This window comes from Hypanus sabinus, chromosome 20 (assembly GCF_030144855.1).
Source record: "Hypanus sabinus isolate sHypSab1 chromosome 20, sHypSab1.hap1, whole genome shotgun sequence".
Lineage (NCBI taxonomy): Eukaryota > Metazoa > Chordata > Chondrichthyes > Myliobatiformes > Dasyatidae > Hypanus > Hypanus sabinus.
In genome coordinates this window covers 45,379,498-45,395,595 of record NC_082725.1, presented here as the reverse complement: position 1 = coordinate 45,395,595, position 16,098 = coordinate 45,379,498, and the positions used below count along the sequence as shown (strand labels likewise).

The following is a 16,098-nucleotide window of genomic DNA, read 5'->3' as shown; positions in this document are numbered from 1 at the left end:
CATGAGTAGTGTACAGGTGCACGTACGTTCTCAAAATAAAAAATGCGCTCCAGATCAAATAACGCACTCCGCATACTGGCGCGCTGACACTATTCTGTCTTTGTGCTGGTCGTTGTTGAGTTTTGGCACAGGGGACAATTAAATAAGAAGGAGCAGGACAAGTAGACCTGCATCTCCTACCGTTTTTGAAATAAAGACAGTCAGGAGGAGAGTGATGATTATAATATCTTGAAGGATAACAGAATTTTCAGTCCTTTAAAATAATAACTGTTACTATTAAAAAAAGCTGTATTTTATTCATTTAATTTTCAGTGTTTTAAGTCATTTCAATAAATACCATGGGACTTCAAAGACAGATATTTTGTTGTAATGCATTTGTTCATTTTCAATTGAAATTAAAGCACATGTTTTCTACATATCCCATGATATTTTATTTTCTCTTATGAGGTGTATTACCAAAACACTCCGTCCATCTGCTCCTGGTCCGGTCCCCCTGTCAAATTTTAGAACCCTTTGTGGCCCACAAGTCAAAAAGTTTGCCCACCCCTGGTCTAGGCCTTTCAACATGTGAAAGGTTTCAATGAGATCCACCCTCATCGTTCTAAATTCGAGTACAGACCCAGGGCTGTTAAATATTCCTCGTATGATAACCCTTCCATTCCCAGAATCATCCTTGTGAACCTCCTCTGAACCCTCTCCAACGCCAGCACATCTTTTCTTAGATGAGGAGCCCAAAACTGTTCACAATACTCAAGATGAGGCCTCACCAGCACCTTATATAGCCTCAGCATCGCATCCCTGCTCTTGTAATCGAGACCTCTTGAAATAAATGCTAACATTGCATTTGCCTTCCTCACCACTGACTCTACCTGCAAGTTAACCTTTCGGGTGTTCCGCACAAGGATTCCCAAGTCCTTTTGCAATTTCTCCATTTAGAAAATAGGCTGCATATTTATTTCCTCTACTAAAGTGCATGACCATGCATTTTCTAACATTGTATTTCATTTGCAACTCTCTTGCTCATTCTCCTAATCTAAATCCTTCTGCAGCCTACCTGTTTCCTCAACACTAACTGCCCCACCACCAATCTTTGTATCACCTGCAAACTTGGCAACAAAGCCAATTATTCTGTCATTTAAATCATTGATATACAGCATTTAGGTTGCTACTATGGACATCCAGTGATCAAAGACAACTCAGAATAGTTTCCTAATTACGAAAATAGTTGTTCAAAACTCACTGATGGTGGGAATTTCAAATACATTGACTTTGTTTATGGAATTCAATTCAAGGAAGGAAACTCTACTCAGGGTTCTGAGTTGGTATCTTCAGAAAGACTGCAAAAGTTCAAGATGGCAGTTTAGTACCATCTGTCTAAGGCGAGTAGAAATAGGCGATAAATCCAAACCATTCCAGCAAAAGCATCATACAAAAGAAAACCATGCACTGTGCTGCCACTTCTGGCTTTTCTTTTACTTATTCCTAAAACTTATTTCATTTGTTTTCTGACAGAAGGCAGTGGAGGATTGCCTTCAGGATCTGCCATTACACTTACGGTATGGATCGAGAGCAAATGTATCCAGCCAGCAAATCTCTGCTTAGTCTCTTTTGCCTTGCCCCCTACCTGCTTTCATTCTAGCTTTCCTCCTCCACACCACACTCACCTTGCCACCATTCTTTCTAAACTACCTATTCAGTCCTTGAATGCTTACCTTAAATTGTATAAAAAATTGGCAATAATTACAAAATTGCTTGACAGATTAAAAAGTAACAAATGCACCTTCCACAACATTGCTCCTTGCAGGCCAAGGAATGGGTAAATTTACATAGCAACTTATATATCTGCTTCAAAGCCAAATACTGTAAAAATATTTGGGATGTGATCATTATAATAACATGCAGAAATGCCGTATGCAATTTGTACATGATAAGATTAAAGATGAACACAAAGATAATTGATAGGACAATATTGTTCAATGACATTGATCAAAGGATAAATGTTGGTCAAATTATCCTGATTTTGTTAACAGTACTATAGAATTTTACTATTTCAATTTATGAAATATTTAACAATATATTAAACTTTTCTAACTTTATAACTGGAATAAGATTAGGTGGATAATTTGCTTAAAACATGAGAAATCACTGTTACTGAGGAAGACAGGCTCAAATAATACCCTGCAATCTGTACCCGACAATAAAAAAACACTAGCACGTGGGACTGGCCTTGTTACAGTAATTAGCTCCCAGATATACTTTCAGCTTAAGTCTAAGTATTCTGCAAACATCAACATCATCAGTTTCTTACTTTTCTTTTTTACTAAAACCCAGAAGAACTAAGATAATAATTTGGAAATTATTTTAGCATTAATGATGTTTGTGGAGTGCATCCAACAGAACATGGGAATCCAAACATTCTTAAAAAAATGTAAACCTTCATCATATAGTAAGACACTGATCAATGCTATGTAAAATATGTTTCTAAGTTGCAAATAACTTAGTCAATCTCACAATACCAATATTGTCCCTATTCCCCTCAAATGTTCTTGTAGTTTTAGAAATATCTTCTATAAGTAAACAAAATAAAAAAGCTTTCACCATGCCTGTGGGGAAGTTGTTTTTATTTCCACTGAAACAACATACATTTGCATTTCTTTAGTACATGAATCAAGTACTGTCCTTCTCCACCTAATCTATGAAAATAGAAATATTCTCACAGTCTGGTACTTAATCTGTCTACACCAGGTTAAGGATCAGAAGGTAAAATATGGCCTGTAAATAACAAGCCATAGTTTGTTGATTTGCAATTTCTTCCAAGTCTTGTTGAAAATGTGATATTTATAATATTGCTCAAAATATTGTAAGTAAGATAGAAGTCCTTTTCTCACTGGGGGGGGGGGAACAAATCACATACGTAACATTCAAGTCTTTTTGCCTTATTCTGAACTGTCACTTGATTTTTTAGCTTTGTGTTTCTTTTTTTTCTTCTTTTTCCTTCTTTTCTTCTCTTTTCTCTTTTTCTTCTTCTTGTGCCTTTCACTGGAATCTGAGGAACTGCAACTCTGACTGTCTGAAGTAGTATCTTCTAACATCTGTTTCAGCTGCTGTATCCTAGAAAGAAAATGCCACATCAATGTAATTCAATTAATATCCTTACCAACTTTAATTGTCTTTTCTTCAATGATCAGGGATTCTGAATTAATGCACAATGATGAGAACCATCAGGTTAGGGAACTTATTAAAACTATTTTCACTTTTAACCTGCCTGCCTCTCAGTACTGTCCCCATCTCAATTCCCTTCTATCCTGAGGAAGTAGACATTAACAAAATGGCAATTAATCACTCATTATCATGTCAGCACCAATCAAGCACAATTAAACCTATGCTCTTATCTGCAAAGTCATTTACTACTCCTGGAGTGCTAAGATAAATCCCAGCTTCTTTAGCCTCTTGCAGTCATAAGCTACTCTTGCTTTCTTATTTGTCATCACTCCCTCATGCAAGAAGCCAAAGGGAGCATAAGAACCAGTTCACGAGTTTCCTCTGCAACTTCCTTCCTGTCAAGCTGACCATCTCAAAGTTCCTCTAAGTTTAAAAAAATTTTTTTTCTCCAAATAAAGAATATACAAATCGGAAGAGGAGTTTAATAAGTAGATATCCTCTAAGTTTATTGCCCGTAAAAACTCTGAACAAATATTTTACCAGCTTCTCTCTTCCTTCTATACATGCCACACTCCAAACCAAAACTTCCTCCTCCCTTGAACCAATTCCACTAAATTGCCAACTCTACCTCCTTTTTGTGACTCCCATGCTATTAAATATTAATAGTTCTTTCTTAGTTATTACTTGTGTGCCTCTGATGCTGCTTCAAGTTTTTCAGTGCACTGTACCTTACCATGCACATAATAAACTCAATTTGACATAATCTACCAGTTCTTGCAAGCTAATGTACTCTTCTATTTGCTTTCCTTTCCAAAGTTCTTAAAATTGCTACTGTCCTGTATTAAGGCTCATCTTTCATTGACGTGTGTTAAATCCATCCAGTAATATCTGCTAAAATGAAAGTTCAGCCACAGTGACAAGGAACATTCTTCCTGACTCAATTACCTTCATCTTTCATAATTTGTCTGCAAACTAGTTGGCCACATTGTTCTCCTCCACTTTCCCCTTAAGTATTCAGTTGATGAGGAATGTCAATCTCTCAGCTGCTTTTATTTTAAATTTGTTAAGTCAGAAATTCATCTACAGTGCTTATTTTCATTATTCATGCATTGTTACCTCTGGTGTCTCACTAAGTTTCATCCTTGAGAAAGATGGATCTTAGTATCAGATCATTTACTGCAAAGACCTATATCTGTCCTCTGCCAGCTCTAGACTCCATTATTCTGACACATTCCAAACTATGTTTTTTCCTTTCTGATGTTCTAAACCTTTTATTATCATAAGGTGTACCAAGTCCCACTCATTATCATCTCTATACTAGTGACTCACATTTAAGCAGTGTCTCAGCTTTATATTTGCAATCCCCTCCAATGATTTGCTCCTTTTCTTTGTAATTTAAATTTTCCAATCAAATTATCAAACTTAATCCTGATATGTTGCGAATTAACTAAAAAAAACTAGTCAAACCTTTATTTCTTAAGGCTTTAAGATCTGATTTTGCTCCTAAAACCTTTCCCTTTCCATTTTATTTTCCTCCTTTAAGATTTTTCTTATTACGTTCCAACTCTGAATAATCTTTTGGTGTCTTTTCACATTTGCTTAGTTAAAACTTTGCTTGTTAACACTTATCTCTCTTTACACAATTAAATATGCCACATGTAAGTACAAGTTCTTCATGAACAAGATACCACTATAGAAATGATGTGGAAACCATAGAAAGAGTGCAGAGTAGATTTACAAGAATGTTGCCTGGATTGGGGAGCATGCCTTATGAGAATAGGTTGAGTGAACTCGGCCTTTTCTCCTTGGAGAGACAGAGGATGACAGGTGACTTGATAGAGATTGACCATGTGGATAGTCAGAAGCTTTTTCCCAGGGCTGAAATGGCTAGCATGAGAGTTTTAAGGTGCTTGGAAGTAGGTACAAAGGTGTTAGGGGTAAGTTTTTTTTTTTACGCAGGGAGTGGTGAATGCGTGGAATGGGCTGCCCGCGACGGTGGTGGAGGCAGATACAATGGGGTCTTTTAAGAGACTCCTGGACAGGTACATGAAGCTCAGAAAAATAGAGGGCTATGGGGTAACCCTAGGTAATTTCTAAGGTGAGGACATGTTCAGCACAGCTTTGTGGGCTGAAGGGCCTGTATTGTGCTGTAGGTTTTCTATGTTTCTATGATTTTATTCTACAATTACTCTAATTGTGCTTTTTCATATTAAGATCAATAAATTCCTGAAACCTTCAGCACCAATTCTATTCAAGTAAACAGTATTCATATAAAACAGCAAGAATCACATTTAGTTAATCTTAATGTTTCAATTGAAAACAATGTGGCAGGCTGGTAAACAATCCTTAGTAAGTGTTTCCAGTTATGCATTAGTCTCCCATGTCACAGACTTTATGCTTTTACAGTTATCGATAAAATGTAAAAATTAGGGCATGATTGCACTGACTGAAGTTCAGCTTTGTCATACGTATATGAAAACAGTAAAATATGGAATGAAATGCAATGCATCATTTTGCATCAATGTCCTGCACAGTCTGAAGATTGTGCTGGGGTTTGCCCATAAGTGTTGGCAAGCTTCCAGTGCCAACACAGCATGCCCACAACTCATTAACCATACCGTACAATGTGTGGAGAAACTGGAGCACCCAGAGGAAACCCATGTGGTTGTTAAACCAAATGCCAAGATTCATCAACAGTTCAATAAAAATCCTTTGCATTTAAAATCTCTTAACTTTAAAATTACATAATAGAGATATCCTCATAATCTTCAGATCACTGTGGGTTAGCATATCTTTATTTTCATAACCTTCTCCAGCATTGTCATCAGATCTGTGTATTATGTCAAATCTGGTCTTCTGCTCATTCCCAATTTCCTTCCTCTAAAATGTTAGTTGTATGCCCCATTATCAAATAACACAACAACCTACTAAAATTACAAAGAAAGAATATTTCTTAAGCAACACACACAAATTGCTGCAGGAACTCAGCAGCTCAGGCAGCATCTATGGAAATGAATATATTCGATGTTTCAGGCCGATATCCTTCTTCAGGACTGAGAATGAAGGGGGAAGATGCCAGAATAAAAAGTTGGGGGGAGGGAAAAGGAGGGTAGCTGGAAGATGATAGATGAAGCAAGATAGGTAGGAAAGGTTAAAGGCTAGCGAAGAAGGAGGAATCTGATAGGAGAGAAGAGTGGACCATAGGAGAAAGGGAAGGAGGAGGGGACCCAGAGGGAAACAATAGGCAGGTTAGAAGAAGTAAAAGGTCAGTGATGAATGGGGGGGGGGGGGGGGGGGAGGTTGTGAATGGTTTATTGGAAGGAGAAATCCAAGATCAGGCCATCAGGTTGGAGGGTACCCTGACCAAATATAAGGTGTTACTCCTCCACCCTGAGGAAGTTCTGTTAGTGGCTAATGGTGCGGAGGTGCTCAAAACGGTCTACCAACCTACGACTAGTCTCACCAAAGTAGAGGAGGCCACATCAGGAGCACCAGACACAACAGGCGACTCTGTCAGATTCACAGGCAAAGTCGTAGATTGTAGACCGCTTCAATGTTAGTCTAGATTGAGCTCAGACAGAACTCTAGGCAACCAAGTGTAAACAATCACTACCAACTTCATTACAAAGGAGTTTGTACCTAGATGCATCTGCAAAGTAGGCAGTGAATCATATCATCATCTCGGTTTCATTCAAATGACCTGAGTACAAATTTCTGGTCTAGAGTGCGCACCTAGAAAATTTCAGATATTTATAATACCTGTCCTAGCCTTCGCAGTGATTAAAGCTAGTATGCTCAGTTATTCAGTAAAACTGTTACGGCAAATATTTCACACATGGTGGTAATGCGAGACCAAAACTTCACTGACTATGGGGTGAATAAAAAAAATTAGTGATCTCCAACATGGTTCTATTGTAAGGCTGAATTCAGAAAATGTTACTAAAGAGCACAAACAGGGCTGTAGGGATTGGAGCTGAGAGTGGGGAAAAGGAAAGAGAACAGTAGTAATCGATTTACAAGCCAGTAACAAAGCTGGAAAGTAAATTGACTGAAGTTCACATAAAATGGAGAACATTAGCAAAGGTTGCTCTCAAATAAATTGGAAGCATTTTACTTTTCATTTCCATTGTCATTTTTTTCACATTAATTATAAAAATATTGAATGATACTTTGTGTTCACATTAATGACATCTAATTGAGGGATCTAGTTAAATGATGTAAATATACTTTCTATCACAACTTCCAACTTCATCAGAAGAAAATTAGGCTGCTTTTATTTAAATTCTTCTTTCTTTGACAACTGAGTGTCATTGACAAGGAAGCATTTATTGCCTAGCCCTTATAGCACTTAAGAAGTGTGGGGTTAAATTGTTGACTTGAACTGCTACAGTCCTCAAAGTTCAAAGTAAATTTATTATTAAAGTACGTATGTTAGCAAAACACAACCCTGAGATTCAATTTCTTGCAGGCATTCACAGTAAAACAAAGAAATACAATAGAATCAATGAAGAACTACACACAAAGACAGGTGGAAATAGGCAAGTCATACAGCTCATTGGCCCAACTGGTCCATGCCGTACTCCTGCAATGCAGGTGGTATGCATTTTAAAGAATTAGATTCTACAAAGATGAAGGGAAAAATATACTTCGACCCAAGAATAATATGCAATCCAGAGGGAATCTGCAAGTATTCCCATATAGCTGCTGTGTTGTTGTCTTGGTGGTAGAAGTCACAGATGCTGTTGGAGTTGCCCAGACAAGTAACAGGAATTACTTTTATACAGCATACTTTGCAACTGCACAATGACGCCGGAAGGAATGAATGTTCAGAGTGGATGGGATGCCAGTCAAGCAGACTGCCTTCTCCTTGATGACACTGAACCGGAGGAATTCCAGAGCTGCATTCATCTAGTAGAGTAGGTGCTGTTGCACCACCATACTTCTGACTTGTACCTTTTGCGTGTCAGGTGTGTCACTCTAAAGTACAAATGGAACTAATCTAAAACTAGTATTCAATTTATGTAGCCTCCACTTCAAAAATAAAGTTATCCTCATCTCCCCATCTATGTAGTTCAGTGACAGAAAGATAACACTCCAACATTTATGCATATTTGGAGGTGAACCTCCAAGTTATCATCAATTTGTTCACTGCAGGATGACAGCATTGAACTTACACTCATCACTGACAAGACCAAGGTGTTCTACTTGCTATACACCACAATGCTATATAACAAGAGATCTTAATAAACTCCTATATCTTGAGAGTCAATGTTTGGTGATGGCAAACATCAATGATGAAATTCACCATCATCTTCAGCAAACCAATACATTTAGTCAACTGAGGAAAAGGGTGAAGATCAAGATCAGAAACCTAGGACAAAACTCATGGTCTATCAAGCAGTAGTAATTTTATACCTTACTGAAACTTGAGCTGTCTTCAGCAGGCATCTCTGGGCATTGCAGAGATGCCACCAATGTCTTCTCTGCAAATAGTCCACAACCATTGAAATTTGATGTTAATGTCCTCCCAGGCCAACATCCCCAGTACCAAAGCTCTAATTCCACTCAGTCAGCTCTGTGGCCATATCACTCATACTGGTGCTATTAATCTCCTGAAATTAACACTCTATTGCAAGCTCTGCCATGGAAAGAGGTATCAATGAATAGAGCAAAAGATTCAATGACCTCAAAGCCTCCATGAAGAAATACAAATTGACTATTCTAAACAGAGGACCACTAGGACGACACTGAAAACACTGGGCCTCTACATCGGGAGCATGTGTGGGCCTAGTGTAAATGCCAGAAGGAATACGCAACCTCATAATCTCTGAACAGCTGTTTAATTAGGTACTTCCTGGTCAACTTTGGTACAATCTGCAAGACTCTTAGGTTAGCTCAGAACTATAGATCAAAGGTGGAAGTAAGTCACATCAAAAGGTGTCAGAGACACCAGACGAGGTCATTTGATTCCAAATAATTGGTTTACTGATCATCACAGAATATCTCTCTGGTCTGTCAATGATCAGGCTCTTGAACCAAAAGGGATAACTTAACTTGCCCCATCAATGAAATGTTCCCACAACCTATGGACTCACTTTCAAGGACTCTTCATCTCATGTTCTTGATATTTATTGCTTTTTTATTTATTATTACTTTCTTTTTGTACTTGGGCAGTTTAATATCTTTTGCACACTTGTTGAACACCCAAGTTGGTACAGTCTTTCATTGATTCTGTTATGGTTACTAGTCTATTATAGATTTATTAAGTATGCATGCAGGAAAATGAATCTCAGGGTTGTATATTGTGACATACATGCACTTTAATAAATTTACTTTAAAAGATTTAGAACTTTACTTTCTGCTCCCTCCTCTTTCCCTCTCCACTTCCCCTCCTCTTTTCCCAACCGTAATTCTTCTCTCCCTGCTCCCTTCCCACACTCAGTCCACAAAAGAGACCCAGATCAGAACCAGGTTTATCATCACTCACGTATATCATAAAACATGTTTTTGTTTTTCAGCAGTACAGTGCAATACATAAGATCACTACAGTACTGTGCAAAAGTCTTAGGCACCCTAGATTTATACAAATGCCTAAGACTTTTGCACAGTACTGTAGGTTGCTACCAAATATGTGTACTTTTATTTTTGTATCTCATTATGACACAAGCTGGTATTATATTTATGCAGGTCTTTAAACAGTCCCACACCATTGTTCCATCCCTGCAGCGAATATCTAATTGCTCATACGAAATCTTTGAAATTCCGTAAGCCCCACTAAATCTAAATATTTTAAGATAACTCCCTCACAATGCTCGCATATCATTCCAATGGCAGTCACATTGTTCAAGACACTGAACTTACCAACTTCTTCAACTTATTCTGGACAAATAAAAACCATACTAGTTCAATGGAAACACATTAATCTCCAACAAGAGCATCAACATCAATTTCTCTAATTTCCGGTAACCACTCTGCTCTGTTTATCCCCTCCCTTTTTATTTTCCTATGTCCTTCTGGCTCTTTTACCTCTTCTCTTTCTCCATCCTCACCCTCCCAACCTGCCTATCCACACATTCCTTCCTCCCTCTGGTTCCCACCTTCTTACTCTTTATTCCATGGTCTAGTCATCTGCTATTGGATTCCATCTTATTTTTACCGATCTCCTCCCAGCTTCTTACATCATCTCCCCTCTCTTGGATCCACCCATCACCTGCCAGCTCCTGCTACTCCCTCTCCCTCTATCCTTTTATTCTGGTTTCTACTCTTTCTTTCCAGATGAAGGGTCTCAGCTTTAAACATTGACTGTTTCCCTCCACAGATGCCGTCTGACCTGCTGAGTACCTCCAGGATTCTGTATGTTTCTCTAAAGCTTCCTAGTTTATTTTTTACTGTTTAATAATGGAGTGGCATTGGCAGTACTCTAATCTAAAGGGCAGACCCTGAACCCAAGAACTTGTAAGATCAAGACAATATACTTAAGGAAAGTACTGCAGAAGTTGGAAATCTAAAATCTAAAATGCTGGAAAAGTTCAGCAGTTTTATGGAAGAAAATATGAGTTAACATTGCTGATCAATGATCTTTCCTCAGAACTAGGAAAAGATAGAAATCAAACATTTTTAAAAAGGTCTATAGTGGAGGTTGGGGGATGAGTGGTGAAGAACTAAGATAATGATACAGACTTAAAATTATAGGCAAACTAGACAAGGGAAATGTAAGGGGATTTAAAAATAAACAAACAAGAGTTATCACAAATTCAAAATAGAATCAATCAGGATCTTCAAAAGACGCAAAAATTAAAAGTTTATGTGGAAGGAGTGAGGGAAAAGGTGGGTTGATGTTGATCTATCAGGAAATTGCAGAGTCTTGTTATGTCTGAATGACTTGTAAAAATTTCTGGGATTCTATAAGCTACTAAGTTTTATTTTATGGTCAAGGGACATGGTGTACTAGAACACAGTTCTGAACACACACTATTCCCCAAAGAACTATGATGCTTCAACAGATTTCAGTAGAATACTTAATCTGTATTCTTCCTTTAAGAACTGTAGCGATGTGCTACACACAGTGCTGAAATAATGACACGCAGTCGTTAAGTCATTTCTGGACTAATTTATTCAAACTTCGTGGTGCTGGCATTTAATCCCTAGCGCCCACCCTCTCCAGGCGGAAATGACGTCAGAGGTGCATTACAAAAGTCTCCCCCCATGCGCTGGCTATTTGTGAACCGGTTTGCCTGCGCAGAAAGTGGGTCGCCACACAACGACCCCCAGAACTGGCGATACACCCCCCAGTCTGGATCAGCCTCTGCGCCATGGTGCCTGAACCTCGATCGGCTGCGCCAAGTCCACATGGGCTGGTTTGAGTCGGTCCACCGTGAAAACCTCCTCTCTCCCCCCAATGTACATGGACCCGTTGTTGTTGATCACCGTACAGCCGCTGTAGCGGTGCCCAGTGTCCGCCCCTTTGTACATACACAAACTTACAGTCCTGCAGGTCTTTGGGTACATGGGCCAGGTTGCCGAGCCTTTCACGTAGTCTGTCCAGGACTGCTGCGGGTTCTTCCTCTTGCCACCTTGGGGCTGGTATGAACTCTCCTGGGACGGCCAGGGGTGCGCCGTACACCAACTCGGTCAACGAGGCATGTAGATCCTCTTTGGGCACTGTGCGAATTCCAAGCAGGACCCAGGGAAGCTCGTCCACCCAGTTAGGTCCTCTCAGGCAGGCCATGAGAGCCGACTTCAAGTGATGGTGGAAGCGTTCCACTAGTCCGTTCGACTGTGGTTGGTAGGCAGTAGTGTGGTGTAGCTGCGTTCCCAATAGGCTGGCCACAGCCTACCATTGGCTGGAGGTGAACTGGTCACCTCTGTCGGAGGTAATGTGGGCCGGTACCTCGAAGCGTGCTACCCAGGTTGCAATCGGTGCTCGGGCGCAGGAATCTGCAGATGTGTCGGTGAGCGGGACCGCCTCTGGCCACCTCGTGAACCGGTCTACCATAGTTAGTAGGTACCGCGCTCCTCGGGACACTGGTAGGGGGGCCCATGATATCCACATGAATGTGGTCGAACCTCCAGTGGGTGGGTTCGAACTGCTGCGGCCGCGGCCTCCTTGTCCCAAGTAATGTCCTTGCCTTTACCCGACATCAGGGTGTACAAAGGGCGCATGATATGGCCTGCTGAGGGGAGGAAACGGTGGTAGAAGTTCACCATACCAACGAATTCCTGTAGGCCTTTGACCGTGTTGGATCAGGCAAAGTGGCGGATCGCGTCTACCTTGGCGGGCAGAGGTGTTGCCCCGTCTTTGGTAATCCTGTGGCCCAGGAAGTCGATGGTATCGAGACCGAACTGGCATTTGGCCGGGTTGACCGTAAGGCCGAAATCACTCAGGCGGGAGTAGAGCTGGCGGAGGTGGGACAGATGCTCCTGGCGACTACTGCTGGCTATAACGATGTCATCCAAATAGATGAACGCAAAGTCCAGGTTGCTTCCCACCACATCCATTAGCCGCAGGAACATCTGTGTGGCATTCTTCAGGCCGAACAGCATTTGGAGGAACTCGAACAGGCCGAATGGGGTGATAAGTGCTGTTTTGGGGATGTCTTCAGGGTGCACCGGGATTTGATGGTATCCCCGGACAAGGTCTACTTTGGAAAAGATTCTTGCCCCGTACAGGTTTGCTGCAAAGTCCTGTATGTGCAGCACGGGGTAGTGGTCTGGAGTTGTAGCCTCGTTCAGTCTGTGGTAGTCGCCGCATGGTCTCCAACCCCCAGCTGCTTTGGGCACCATGTGCAGGGGGAGGCCCATGGGCTGTCGGACCTCCGTATGATCACCAATTCCTCCATCCTCTTGAACTCCTCCTTCGCCAGGTGGAGCTTTTCCGGGGGGAGCCTTCGTGTGCAGGCGTGGAGGGGTGATCCCTTGGTCAGGATGTGGTGCAGAACCCCGTGTCTGGACATGGCTGCCGTGAACTGTGGTGCCAGAATCGATGGAAAGTCCGCCAGAGTTCTGGTGAACTCGTTGTCTCACAGCGTGATGGAGTCCAGGTGTGGGGCCGGCAACATGGCTTCACCCAGGGAGAACGTCCGGAAAGTCTCGGCATGTACCAGCCTTTTCCCTTGCAAGTCGACCAGCAGGCTGTGAGCTCGCAAGAAGTCCGCCCCCAGGATTGGTTGGGCCACCGGGGCCAGTGTGAAGTCCCATGTGAATCGGTTGGTGCCGAACTGCAGCTGCACTGTGCGGGTGCCGTAGGTCTGTATCGTGCTGCCGTTTGCGGCCCTCAGGGTGGGTGCTGGCTTCCTGTTGCAGGTGTCATACCCCGTCGGGGGCAAGACGCTGATTTCCGCTCTGGTGTCAACCAAGAAGCGGCGTCCCGTTTGTCCCAGACGTCCAAGAGGCTGTCCTGGTGGCCAGCCGCCATAGTCATTAGTGGCAGCTGGCCCTTGCAGGGCGGGCGACAACAGTGGGTTTTTGTAGAAACACCACTGTTCACTGCCCTCCTCACTCCTGCCTCTGTGTTGTGTGTGCCCCCCTGCAGGGCCTGGTTTGGTCCGCTGTTGGGAGCATGGCCTGGTAATCTGACCGATTACCCTCTTGCTCTCCACAGCACGTCTGCCCGGGCTGCCACTTTCCGGGGGGGTCACTGAAATCTGCGTCGGCCAGCAGCAGGTGTATGTTCTCGGTTGCTCTAGTAACAATTGCTCGAACATGAAGGTGTCCGTCAGCCAGGGCCAGCATCTCGTTCATCAATGCTGACAGCAGTCTGCCTCCCAAACCGTCCAGGTGAAGCAGGTGGGCACCCCGCTCACACCGTGAGAGGCCAAAGGTCCCAATAGCTTCCTATTTGCCTTCTTCCAGGGGTGACTGTATGAAATCCGCAACCTGGGCAGCCGTCTCCTGGTCAAGGTCGCTCACCACGTGGTAGTAACGTGTGGATTCAGAAGATATCTCCCGAATCTGGAACTGGGCTTCTGCTTGGCTAAACCACACGTGTGGTTGCAGCGTCCAGAAAGCCGGAAGTTTTAGCGAAACTGCGTGAACAGATGAAGAGTTGGTCCAAATCCTGTTTGGACTGTCGGGGTCACCAATGTAGCGATGTGCTACAGCGCTGAAATAATAACATGCTGTTCCGAGACTAGTTTATTCAAACTTCGCAGCGCTGGTATTTAATCCCTTGCACCCGCCCTCTCTGGGTGGAAATGACATCAGAGGTGCATTACCAAAGTCTCCCCCCGCGCGCTGGCTATTTGTGAGCCGGTTCGCCTGCGCAGAAAGTGGGTCGCCATAGAACCTTCTTTAATGTTAATATTTTGTGCACCCTATTGTATCTTCACTATCTCATTTATAAAGAAAACAAAATAAACTGCAAATATTGGAACTGTGAAATAAAATGAGAAATTGCTGGAAACACTGTTAAATGAAAAACAAATTTCATGTTCCTTTGTTAGAAAAGGGAAAGAGAAAACAAACAAGTTTTCAATAGCGGTGAAGGTGGGGAAGAGACAGACAGAACAAAGGTATTACCTCCGATAGGGTTACACTAAAAACATCCTGCAAAGTTCCTCAATTCAACTCATTATCTCTCTTGTCTTATTACCCTTACTCTTATTCTTTCTTGAAAACAATGCAGCATTGCATTGCCAGTATTGCTACATTTAGTCCATATGCAATTTCGCAGACACTCCTTGGGGCATAATGTGTATTACTGACGTCCCAGTCATGCACAACATGTAGTTAGGTTGCAGTGGATGTGTCATACAGTTAAAGCTGAACATATTTTCACTTTCCCCACCCCTCTTATACTTACATTACACTTACTGCCTGTACACCTCTGGTATTTAGGGCAGCAATGAAGGTTCTTCCTTTATCCTTTATATTTCTTTACTTTTAAAAAGAACCTTAGATCATTATTAACATTACTGATGATCTGCATATCATTTCTCATCCCTCTTCAAAATATTCAGCCTATTTTGACCTCTATCTGAGTACTGTCTCTCCAAAATACCTTCTAATTTCCATCTTAACAGGTGATTGGTCAATTAATCCACTGCAAGTTAATTTGGATCCAACAATTACATATTATTGCGTGCTCACCTTGATTCCTTTTCATGACGTTTGTTTGCTCTGATTACATCGTACATGGGATCCTCATGTGCCTAGCAAAAGACAGAAACATGTTAGAAGACCATTTATAGTAAGAACAAATTCCTAATCATTATTTTAACTGACATTAAGTGAAAAATTATCAAAAGCATAGTCTTTGTTATGTTAAGACAAATTAGAAATTTTACTTCAAAACAGACACTTACAATCAGTATCTATCCAATTATACTGTGAGACAAATTATCTTTTTACAGGTATAAATAATGGCCTTTCCAGTGGTGCTGCAAGATGTAAATGAAAAAAGTTGCTTTCTTCCAATGACCCATGGTTACAGGCACATTGTGCAAACTCCACATGATAGTACTCAATGCCACAATCAAACACAGCTCCCCTATTTAAGGCAATAATGTGCTGCCCAAGATTACTGAATGCCATCGAATATCAGAAGCATTCACAAATATTTAAGGACACTGATGAATTAATAAGAATATTAACATTAAAAGATTAAGTAACTTAAGAATACTGGGAAACAATTAAATAGCTCTGGATTATGGATTCTGTTAAGATGGGGATATGTTCGGATGCAGTTTATACTAGGGCCAACCAAGGGTGGCCTTTGTTAAATGAATTGTTAAGATGACAACACACTGCTGAATATTGAGAAGTTTAAGTACTGCAGGTCTACCCCATTAGCGAGTTGCTCGATAGCAGAGAAGATGCAGGAGTTAGACTTGGTGAGGACCTTAATGCTGCCTGCTATGAGAGGCATTATGAGTGAAGGTGGTGTGCGGTCTAACAGCTAGTGATTGCCTTGAACATTTTTCTTGTGATCACAAGATT

The 16,098-nt window shown here is 41.5% G+C and overlaps 1 protein-coding gene across 1 annotated transcript in view; it reads right to left on the bottom strand.

The window, feature by feature from the left end:
* Window positions 1-2,604: 2,604 nt before the first annotated feature.
* Window positions 2,605-16,098, bottom strand: part of rp9 (RP9 pre-mRNA splicing factor) — a 29,724-nt gene continuing 16,230 nt past the window's right edge. The window contains exons 5-6 of the mRNA XM_059945418.1: window positions 15,250-15,311; window positions 2,605-3,111 (exon numbers count right to left, since the gene is read on the bottom strand). Of these exons, the coding sequence (XP_059801401.1) occupies window positions 2,937-3,111; window positions 15,250-15,311 (237 nt within the window). The 3' untranslated portion in view covers window positions 2,605-2,936. The remainder of the gene's footprint in view (window positions 3,112-15,249; window positions 15,312-16,098) is intronic.